Source organism: Lagenorhynchus albirostris, chromosome 1 (genome assembly GCF_949774975.1).
Source record: "Lagenorhynchus albirostris chromosome 1, mLagAlb1.1, whole genome shotgun sequence".
NCBI lineage: Eukaryota > Metazoa > Chordata > Mammalia > Artiodactyla > Delphinidae > Lagenorhynchus > Lagenorhynchus albirostris.
This window is the reverse complement of record NC_083095.1, coordinates 143440833-143452320: the sequence shown is the minus strand read 5'-3', so window position 1 is coordinate 143452320 and position 11488 is coordinate 143440833. Positions and strand designations below refer to the sequence as shown.

The following is an 11488-nucleotide window of genomic DNA, read 5'->3' as shown; positions in this document are numbered from 1 at the left end:
GTGCAGCGTTCAACTGTGCTTTGAGAGGCTTTTAAAAATTTGCTTGTAAAACAGTTTACACAGAGGAAAAAAGTTCTGAATTAGCCCAATGAAATCACAAAGGGTTATTTTATTGTCAGAAGAAAGAACACTCTGAAAGGCAGACATTTCACAAGGGCTTAACTAGCTTCAGTTATGGTTTTCCGGACAATAAAATGAAATGCTAGTAATTTTTTTTCCTCTTAAAAGTCTATGCAGCAGGCCTGTGTGATCCTGCCCAGATTTCTGGGACCCCAGACCTGTTCTGTGAGCCCCGTGTGGTGGGATGACCTGCGACTGGCCGACCATGGGAAACGCAGGTGCAGCTGCTACTCGGGCGCCCCACTCTGGGCCTCCAAGCTTGTGCATCCAGGTGCTGTGGGCAACTTCTGAGCCACTGAGTCTTTAGTGTTTGGTTTTTTCTTTTTTAACTTAATTGAAAAATTATTGTAAAATACACATAACATAAAATTTGCCATTTTAACCATTTTTAAGCGTTCAGTGGCATTATGTACATTCACTTGTGCAACCATCACCACCATTCCATCTCCAGAATTTTCTCATCATCCCAGACGGAAACTCTGTACCCATTAAACAGTGTCTCCACCTTTCTCCCCAACCCCGACCCTCGGCATCTATTATCCTACCCTCCATCTCTGAATTTAACGACTCTAGGGACCTCATATAAATGGAATCCTTGTCCTTTTGTGACTGGCTTATTTCACTTAGCATAATGTCTTCAGGGTTCATCCATGTTGTGGCATGCATCAGAATTTCCTTCCTTTGAGGCTGAATAATATTCCCTTGTATGTAGAGACCACATTTTGTTTATCCATTCATCTTTTTGTTTTGTTTTGTTTTGTTTTTGTGGTACGCGGGCCTCTCACTGCTGTGGCCTCTCCCATTGCGGAGCACAGGCTCTGGATGCGCAGGCTCAGCGGCCATGGCTCACGGGCCCAGCCGCTCCGCGGCATGTGGGATCTTCCCAGACCGGGGCGTGAACCTGCGTCCCCTGCATCGGCAGGCGGACTCTCAACCACTGCGCCACCAGGGAAGCCCCATTCATCTTTTGATGGACACTGGGTTGCTTTTACCTTTTGGTTATTTTGAATACTACTACTATGAACACTGGTGTGCAAATATCTGTTAGAATCCTGGTGTGTGTGTATATGTGTGTGTACTGCTGGATCATAAGGTAATTCTATGTTTACTTTTTTGGAGGAGCTGCTATACTGCTTTCCATGGCAGCTGTATCACTTTACATTCCCCCAGTAGTGTTTGGTCCTAAAGCAAAGGTTAATAGCTGGGTTTAGCTTCTCTGCCATGGTCAGTGTTATCCCTACATTTTAAGAAACAGAACCTCCCCTTTTCATCTTTCATTTTGCCTTTATGACACGGTTCTAAGCTGTTCACAACAAGGTTTTACTTGTCCAGTGTTTTCTGGGGGCAAATTTCCATTGGGAACCCCATTAGCAACACTGTATTTTGGAGAAAGAGCTGGAAGGTGGCTAAGCTCTGGGAAATTTCTTCTTATGTTGGTATGCTCACAGCTATCATTTTCCACTTAATTCCATTAAAAAAAAATCGTCACTTAGTACCCAGGTTTATTCACTGTAAGAAAAAGCAGCTGCACCTTAATAACAAAGGAACTGGGCAAAGGAACTCACTTTACCATTAGCCCTCCAGCACACTTGTGCATTTGTAATAGTCTTTACAGGACCCCTTTGCAAATGAAACTGGCTCACTTGCCATAAAAATCAAAGTCCTACTGTATCAGATCAAAGGCAGCAAGTGGGGTGGGATGGTCTGGCCAGCAAGCATAGGTCCTGCTGCACGGCTGTTAATGTGGAGAACCTTCTGTAGTTGTAGGCAAACACCTGCTACCCAGAGCCCTGGACACTCCCTTATTTTAGCTTCTGTCTCAGGACGGTGGCAAGCAGGCGTCCTCTGGGACCCGGCTCCAGTGTTATTTCAGATTGTAAAATGCGTATGGCTTGGCGCCAAGCAAACTCTTAGATGTCATCCAGTTGGAGGCCCAGAGCTCCCTCTTGATGAACGTCCCTGTCATCTCCCCTCTGTGGCCTCCAAGGTTTTTTAGGGAGAACCCCAGAGGCCCAGTTCACATCCTGGGCTAAGTGGCCTGCCATCCCCCGTTGATACACACTGGGGTCTGTTTAGTTATGGCTGATACGCAGCAGTTCTGAGAGAGTTTGAAAGCTGACACAGCTTCAAAAGGCTGAGCCCTGGGTTGGTCATTTAATAGCTGGGGGTCTTGGACATATCTGCGTGTTTGCTCATCTGTAAAACAGAGTAATAAAAATCCTTCCTTTGCAGAGTTGTTGTGAAGATCTGGTGAGAGAATGGATGTGAAAGTCCATCAGTGATGAGAGGAAACTTTACTGAATGTGGGCTTGTTGCTGGACCTGTGAGGGTAAATATGGAAATAGCCCTGCTGGATTGTGGCCTTAAGCAGTGGCATGGTGGGGAGAGAGTCTAACACTTCTAAAGACCCAGCAACTTCATCCTCAGAAGAAACTGCTGCTCCTCTGGCTGAGGACAGGTGCAGACTGCGCCTCCACAGCCTGGAAGCATGGCATCACCCACCGGGGAAGGTGGGAATCCTGCTGGGCTCCTGTGTCCTCCCCACTAGAGCCCAGACACCCACCCAAGCCTCAGAAATGAGCCTGTTAGTCATTGGTCATCTAGTAAGGGTCCCCTGAGTGCCAGGCACTCCGTGACAATGGTAAGCAAAACCCCGGGGCAATGCCAAGCTTGAGAGTCCCCTCTTTTTTGTTTTTAGGTCCAAGTATTTGAGACTCACCAGGTCTTTAGTAAGCATGGCCTTTCATTTACTTCTGCTGCCTACACCTTGCTAATTAGCGCTTTGTCCAGTAGCCTGATTTTATTACTGGAGTATAATTTCCCATGATCAAAGTTTAATGAATGATGAGCTTGTCTTCCTGATGTGTCTCAGGTTTGATTCTAGAACATGTACAGCTTGTTTCCTTAGAACATGTATTCACACTTCCTACCATAACCATTTCCCCTGACAAAGATAACGATGCCCAGATTGTAGAGTCCCTGGGGCAGGCCAAGCTCGCTGGCTGGAAAGTAACAAACATTTCTGAGCAGCGCCAGGGAGCTGCATCCTGTGTGCGTGTCTATGGCCTCACCTGCGCCCTCTGAGGAGGTGACCGACAAGGACATGAAAATGTGCAGAAAGTCCTTTGCCCCAGAGTCACCCAGATCAAACCTGCCCTGACTTATGTCAGCAGAAAAGTCTACACATCATTCAAAAATCAAGTACAGATTTCTATATTTTATGTATTCAAATGTTCTTCTGGCTGATTTAATGGAGTGAGAAACAGAAGAGCTTCCCTGTTCACCAGCAATTTGCATGCCGAGAAGGTTCAGCTGTCAGAAATAGAGCGAAGCCTTCATGCAGAGCACCTCCCAGCGATATGTGTGAACACACATGCCACACGTAGCTCAGCTTCCCTGCTCAGAAGTGTGGTGATTCTTCCAGAAGGGGTGGAGGGTGGGGCAAAATCAGAGACCAAAAATGCATACGGAATTCTTTTATTTAACTTAAACCATGTAGTACTTTAACTACTAGAAAAAAGCAGAGTAAGAGAAACTAAAGTTGCCTTAGCTTCAGCCATTCAAAATAGACAGTTTCTTTTTTTTCCATAAAGAATCCAGAGTATATCGCAGTAACAGGAATAAATTCTTACAACAGAATATACAAAAAAACCTTTTGAAATTTTTTTCATCTACTGATTTTTTATATAAACAGAGGAATTTTTTTAGGAATAATTTATACACAGAAAGTCATTTTATGTAACAAATTGGCCATGTTATTACCTTTTTTTTTTTTTACTTTTTTTTAAAAACTTTTTTTTTTATTTAAACAAGAAAACTCAGAAAATGCATTATTTGCGATGCATCCATTCCATCGCGCCTTCTGGTTTGATTTTTTTTTTTTTTTTTTTGTCCCAGAGGTAGACAAACTCTGGCAAACCTCTCACCTCAACCTCACTGGCTTAGAAAGCAGACAGGTGTTTTTGCCAAGCATCTACTCCACCTGTGGATGTGTCTGTGCAACACCAAACATCCAAATGAAAAGTTGCAAACAAAACCCAAATTGTTTCTGGATCTTTCTCCCATGTAGAGCAAAACACCCAAATGTTGCCAATGATGGGGATTTTGTGGGGTTGTGTTGACATGGCCAATAACCCATTGGGAGCTAGAGGAAATGGAGTCAAACTTAAAAAAATCTGGTGTGTGTATAGTTTTTATTAAAAAGAATTTGTTTTGTACTGAAAAAAAATCTATGTTCGGTGTTCTGCCTTAAATAAAAATAAATAGGGTCTCTTCCTTGTTATTGCAAAGCATTAATCATGATATGAGGCATGTAAGCAAATGGCCTGCGTGCACCAGAATTACCATCTTTTGTGTGATAAGTCTGTATGCTGTGCTCACTGTGAAAACCATTAGCTACGCAATGGAGTCCTTCCATCTCAAGGCATTGTATAACAGTACAACTACCAAACCGACCCAACCAGGTGCCGAAGGTGCCATGGCACCACTGGGCTGCAACACCTCTGCTCTTTCCTTGGCCAGTGAGGTTCTTTCAGTCTGTTAAAGTAGCTACACTCCAAAGGGAAATGACCAGTAAAAGATGATCCCCTGCCCAACCAGAGGGTTCTGGAAGACCAAGATACTGAAGATACAGAACTACTTCTTAAATCATCATCATTCCTTTGTTATAAACTAGGGCACAAAACATGGGGGGAAAGAGGGTGAACTACGGCCTGGGTCAGGGAAAAATCCTTTTTTGGCATATTGTAAAGCTAGCTAGTAAACAGGTGTCCTAAAAAAATGGATCACAAACACACATTTGCACACACAGAGAAAAAAAGTGTCTTTAAATTATTCTCAGCAATTATAAACTACAAACATTTTATAAAATTATTCTATGTTCTTACAAAAATGCAATGAAACATTTAATTAGTTCTTGTAAACCAGATCTTCGTCAACTGACTACCCGTAATCTACTGGACTTAAGAGCCCTATTGAAAACGCTAATGAGTGACTAATTACAACGATGCTTACCAGAAAGATGTGGACACACACAAACATGGACATACAGATGAGTGATCATTATGTTCTTGCAGAAACAAAATAAAAACAAAACCCTAAAGTCATGCCCCGGAACTGACACCTGACGGGTGAGATGCAGTTTGCATTCTTGGAACAATTTGACTGAACTCCGCAGTAACAGTTTCCAAAGTAGGATGTTAGGTTTATCTGTTGAAACCAAATGCCCATGGATGACTGTTGAGCCTTGATGTGGTCTGACACCTTCAGAAACCATCAAGTTCCAAGCACAGCCCACACTTCTTCCAAGCCCTGTACCTTCTGCTCGTGCTTCCTCTCTCCACGTCATTCATGATCCCTGTTAGAATGGTTTCCTGCTGCCTTATCATTCCACCATCAAGGAGTGTTCATCTGCTTTTTCTCTAAATGACCAACTAGTCATCTAAGCTGGAGGCCAAAAACGAAACCCTCTGGCCTGTCCAAGGTCTGTATCTTCAGCATCTCTGGCAACAGAGGTTCAATCTAAACAACATCCTCTCTTGAAGTTCTCATTGGTACCACCAACTATGTCAGAGTGGAGTAAGAAAGTTTGATTTTCATCACTGGTTCTTAAAGAGTGGATCTCTGGTCCATATCTCCCAATGCTGCTTAGCCCAGGAAATGAAAAGACAGCCAACAAACACAAAAGTACCATTAACAAAAGAACAAACCCCAAACCTTAAATGCATTACTGGGACTGCTGGAATGGGCCAAGGCATACCATGGAGCTTTACTGTCAACTGGAGGGCGCCTGTGTTTTGAAAAGGAGTTGCCTTTGACACTGTCTGGCTGGAGGACCCAACAGTGACAGCTGAGGACCTTGGACCAAGCATCCTAGCCTTCTCACTGATCTAAGTGTGACCTTGCCATAACAGCGGCCTGCATCCCGTGCAGCCACCTGCCAGCAGAGGTGGGCTGCTGAGAAAGAGGTTTTGGTGGAACAAACTGGCCTAGAATTTGGCGTCATACTTGGCTCTTACATCTGTTATCCCAACTGAAACACACCACTTCATGCCAAGCATTTTGCCATTTAGTTCCACAATAACCATTTTTTCTATCATTGAAATGTTGTTCCAAGTCATAAGAAACAGGCTGGAAGGAAAGGCCAGTGTCGGCCATGAACACGGTCTTCTATCTTCCAAGGGGGAAGCACATTCCAACTGTGTCAAAAGTCAGGACATCCTCTAAGGGAGTCCTGGGGTGGTCTGGGTCTCACCCAGCTGAAGTTCAACAACGTCTCCAGAATACACCAGCTCCTGCTGCCTCAGGGAAGGGCTGTGTGTGATCATGTTTTAATGCTCACATCAGTTCAATGATGTGCCTCAGTGGTTCACGTCACTTCAAGCAGTGTGAGCTGCTGTCAGGAGGCTGCATGGAGAATGCCACAACTCAGCTTAAGTTATTTGGAGCATACAAAGGAGGAAACCAAGAAGAGGTGGGAAAATCAGCATAAAATTAGGCTAGAACTGTGGATAGATGATGCCTTGGTATAGTTAAGGTGGGTGGTTTGGTCCAGTAAAATGACTGCACCATCACACAAGCAAAATTTTCTTTTATTTAAGTGTTTCTGAAGCATTTGTTATGATGGGCACTATACTGTTAGTGTTTTCTTTCTACTTAAAAGGAAAACCACTTACATAAAACAAAAAGTGACACCAACAACTCGGACAGTTTAAACAAAACCCTTATAACCAGCTGAATGATCTGTAGAAATCCAGTTGTGGAAACCGGTAGGTATGTGCAAAAGAGAGGAGAGGCCACTATTCCAAGGGGTCACCTATGGTGTGGAAGCGGGAAACCCTGATCAAACATTATTTCTCAATGACCTTAAGATCCCAGGGGACTTGGGAAAGAGGAGGGGTGCTCTAGCAGGAAGGAAGAGCTCCTGAGTGTAACTGCAGTCCTGGGACCGTAAAGGAGCCGCCACACTTTGGGAGACGCCCACTGCGTTTCCCAGAAAAAACGCTAGTGCCTGTGAGAGCAGCTGCTGGAGGGGGTGCGCCGTCCACCCCGTGAACTGCGGGATGAGGGGGTGAGGCACAGCCCCAGCGGGGGCATGGCGCCCACCGCTGGCCCCTTCCAGCCCGAAGGTTTGGTACGTCTTTGTTTGCCCCTGGGGAGGAGGTGAGGGTGAGGTTGAGAGAACTGCCCGGAGAAGGAGAAGGGGGCTCTTCTCCGTACATTCCACGTGAGACTGGCTGTCAGGTCAGGAACCCGGAGCCGGCTTTTGGCGCCCAAACGGCTGCACGAGGGGCTGAGCCGGCCTAGCCGGAAGCCCAGCACCCACCCTACGGCCACAGGGACAACGGGGGCCCTAAGGAGACACCACCTGACCCCGGCCCCAGCACTGCCTGTCCTCAAGACCTGGAAACCACTGCTGTTCCCTGTCCGCCACCCAATCTGCACCAAGTAGCTGGTTTCCAAGACAACTGGGCCGGGCCCCTCTCCACCTCTTGGGATACTGAGTCAGGAGAACAACAGAAGCGACGCAAAATGAGACGTCGCAGAAAAAGGAGAGCTGTTCGAAATGAGTGGAGAGGTGAGCTAGTGTTGCTTTGACCCCGGAATACAGCCTGGCCTCTCCCTGCGTCACCTGGTGTGTACGGCCTGTGGTGTGGATGAGGTTACCAGTATCAACGGCATATTGTCAGGTGCTGAGAAATGTGAGATGTATTCTTTTTATATATACACATATAAAAAATAAGAGTGAGGTAGATAAATGTTTGGGAAAAAAACCAACAAAAACCCAAAAACTGTCCCATCTTACACACACACACACACACATACACACACACACACACACACACAAAAACCCTTTTCTCAGTATTTAAATTCATAAGGGGGCTTCTCTACAGTGATTGAAACTGGTATCACAAAATAAATTAAAAGAAAACTACATATAATACCTTCTTAATTAATTTTTTCTTTTTTTCATTTTTTTTTTAAGGGAAAAACTATGGGACAGAGACTAGAGAAAATAGTGGGACTGAAACTACTGACAAGCAAAAAAGCACTACAAACTTTCTTTTTTGTGTTTAATCTCCAGTCACAACTAGCAATCATTATGTTGTAGCTTTGTTCTTACTCATAATTTAAACATTTCCATCCCAGAAGCAACTCTTGTGCTGTCATCACTCTGGTGAGAAGTGCTAAAAACTAAACAAAACAAGACCCCCCGGCCCCGAGGACGCGGCTTCCTGGCCGAGGAACAGCGCGCCTGCGCCAGGGCTCCTGTCCCCTGGAGGGGAGCGCCGGGATTTGGCCCCGCGGCGCCTGCGCTTTCCCGTGCTGGCAGCGGGCTGGCCGGCACCCCGAGGATACTGCCCCTGCGCCCTACTCCCCGCTGGTGCCAGGGGGTCTCTGGGGAGTCCCTAGTTCTAAGGACAGGGAGGTCGGTCTGGAGGGTGGTGGGGGGAAGCCGCAGACGGGCCCACTGGAGCGCGCTCGGCTGCACCCCTGGACTCAGCAGCTGTTTTCCATGGGATGGAAGGGTTAAATATCCATTAAAAACAAAATAGTAATCCAAATGCCTAGTGTCTGCAGTTAAAACTGCTGTTGTACCCAAGAATTAAAAAAATAGATATATGTGTGTCACAACCAAAACAAAGGCAAGGGAAAGAGAAGGTGAGACTTTTCAACAATGATGAATATAAACACTGAACAAGGATGTGCGAAATATTTAACCTTTTTTTTCTGACCTGAGTTTGTATCATGTCTTGCACTGTAACAGACTCAAATGCTCTGTGAGAGCAGGCTGGGGAGAGAGGGTCCAGGGCAGGCGCCCGCCTTCTCTCCACCTGCTCCCCTCACCAGCCTCGTGCCCACAGAGCTTATGGGGTAGAATAGAACTAACGGGGCAGGGGGAGTGGGGAGGGGTATGTATTTATAAAAAGGCATCAAACAGTTCATGGCAAATTATGTTATATAAGTATCAATTTCTGGGAAAAGAGGAAGAAAGTCACGCACTCTAGTACAAAGCATAAGAAGTTTCTTGGAGTGAGCAGAGAGGGAAGAGGGTAGACCTGAAGGTTTTCATAGATTAAATCCACAAAGATAAAGAACAAAAAAAATAGCAGCTTTTTTTTTTTTCTGTACAGACGTATAGATGAATATCTGAACCGTAAAAAAGTTATAAAAGTGACATTAAAGACGATGTGTATGCAAATGTTTCATGGTCTAACATAGAACTGTAAGACCCATGAAGAAGTCCTAGTAACAGAGAAAATGTCAACAAAGCTTAGAATGCTTGAATCCATTTACTGCTTTTCTTCGTACTGTTGTTGTGGTATTTGAATTTCTTTCCTTGCAAACTTGCATAAACAGTTGGGCTGAGTCCCTGGATACCCCTTCCCATCTGTGTTCTTGGGGGCCAGGTGGGGAGCTGGGGCGGGGACAGGAGACTGGCACGTGGACGACCTTTACTCAAAGCCTGTCTTCCAGGCTCCCGACAGGACCTGTTTCCTCCAGAATTCCTGGGGGCTAGAAGGTGTGGGTGCAGAAGGGGGAGCGGGGAAGCCATCTTCACTGAGAGGAAGTCTCATTCTGTCCAGTTCCCCCAAATAATAACCTCGTCAAAAGCAATCAGACCTGTGTGAATGTGAGACTTGAAAAGAACACCAGGGGATGATCGGATGGAGAGCATCACCAGCGTGGCTCTTAACGAGTGACTAGCTACCATGCTCGCTCAGGCCTCTGGAAACAAAAGAACAGTGCGGGGACGGTGAGGGAGAAAGTTCGGGGTTTTGGCAGAATTTGGCAGCGTTAACATGGTAACAACCTTGGATGAACGATGGCCCTTTGTAAATTTCGTATGTCCCTAAAAATGTTAAAGATACGGTTAAAAAATCCTGTCTCAACGTGTTTTATAAAGACCTATGGTGACCGGCAGGTGTGTTCAGGGGGGCCATGGAGGGACAGACGTTGCCTCAATCCAATACAAAGGGCGTCGGGCTTGCAGCAAATGTGTTTCCATCATGAAGCAGAAAGAAAGAGAAAGGTGAGAGAGAGGGAGAGAGAGACAGGGAGAGAGAGGAGACTTGATTCTCAAGTGTTCTGTTGCTATTAAGTGTTGTCATTAAGGTTCTTGAAGGCCCATGTCAGTTAAGGGTTTGGGTAGGGAAATAAAAAGCTGCTTGCATATTGAAAAAAGGAACATCCCAAATGTGTTTACTGCAGAGAAGCCGTCTCCCGTGGGCAGCAATGGCAGTTCTGAAGATCCACTGAGGTACAGGAGGCTGTGAATAGATTGTTAAAACTCTCCCCCCCACCCGCCGCCGTGTGCGCACGTTACTGTTTGCACGGATCGGGATCCAGGATCAGCAGGTCGAGGACTGGGGCAGAGGCAAGGCCCGCTCCTTCTTGCGGCCCCCGTTCATGTGCGCATAAGGCTGTCTCTCGTCGAAGCTGGCTCGAAGGACCAGCACGCCAGGGCCCGGACCGTTCTCGGCCTTGTGTCCTGAGTGTCTGTCGGGCAGTGGCAGGGAGGACGAGGATGCCGAGGGGTCCAAGGGGACACTCTCCATGTTCTCCGGCTCTAGGTCCAGCTCCTCTGGCTCAGGTGGCTTGTTCTCCTCGCTGTAGTAGAAGGAGACCTCCCGGAAGCCGGGCTCCATCTCGTCCTTGATGCTGCTGATGATTTCCAGGAAGGAAGGCCTCATCTTGGGGTTGTACTGCCAGCACATGCGCATCAGTTCAAACCTAAGGGGAAGACAGACAGAGATGGGCCCAGCCTGGAAGGGGGCCGCGGCCGAGCAGACCTGTGGCTACTTGCTGTGGCTTCCCCACCTACATGTGTACGGCAAGTGTGCCAAAGCAGTTCTGCTGCCTGTCTGGGCCTCTGGCTTTCTATCTTGATGGCGCAAGTAGCCTTCAGCTTCTCCTGACTTAACGTCCACCAGTGCAGTCACTTCATCCAGACCCAGGACCCTCCACAATACAAAACCCAAACTCTCACTTCCTGAGAAGGACAAATACAGGTTCCACACAAGTCTGCTATTACAGGTATTATTTACATAAAAAACAAACCAGCTTTCTATTTGAAGCATCTCTTGCAGCCACTGATGAAACATTATTTCCAGAATTAGAATGCAAGAAACCTCTGGTTTCTCACTCATAAGGCTGAGCAGTGATCACAGCTTTCCCCACGGTGATCTCGCCTTCAGTTCCACCCATGCTATTTCTACTCTTCCTCCTGGTGGCAGGGGACCGCTGGCAGAGAACTGAGGACAGGCAGTGCCAGGCAGCATGGCTGCAAGACAGAAGGGGCGCACGACCCATGTCTGGCGCCAGGGCTCAGGCTGCTCACTGCATGCCCTGGGGTGGCAGAGCCGGC

The 11488-nt window shown here is 46.6% G+C and overlaps 1 protein-coding gene across 2 annotated transcripts in view; it reads right to left on the bottom strand.

Moving 5' to 3' along the window:
- Positions 1 to 3581: 3581 nt before the first annotated feature.
- IGF1R (insulin like growth factor 1 receptor) overlaps positions 3582 to 11488 on the bottom strand; it is a 308185-nt gene continuing 300278 nt past the window's right edge. For both annotated transcript variants that reach the window (XM_060155809.1, XM_060155813.1), the window contains exon 21: positions 3582 to 10854. In XM_060155809.1, the coding sequence (XP_060011792.1) occupies positions 10473 to 10854 (382 nt within the window). In that variant the 3' untranslated portion in view covers positions 3582 to 10472. The remainder of the gene's footprint in view (positions 10855 to 11488) is intronic.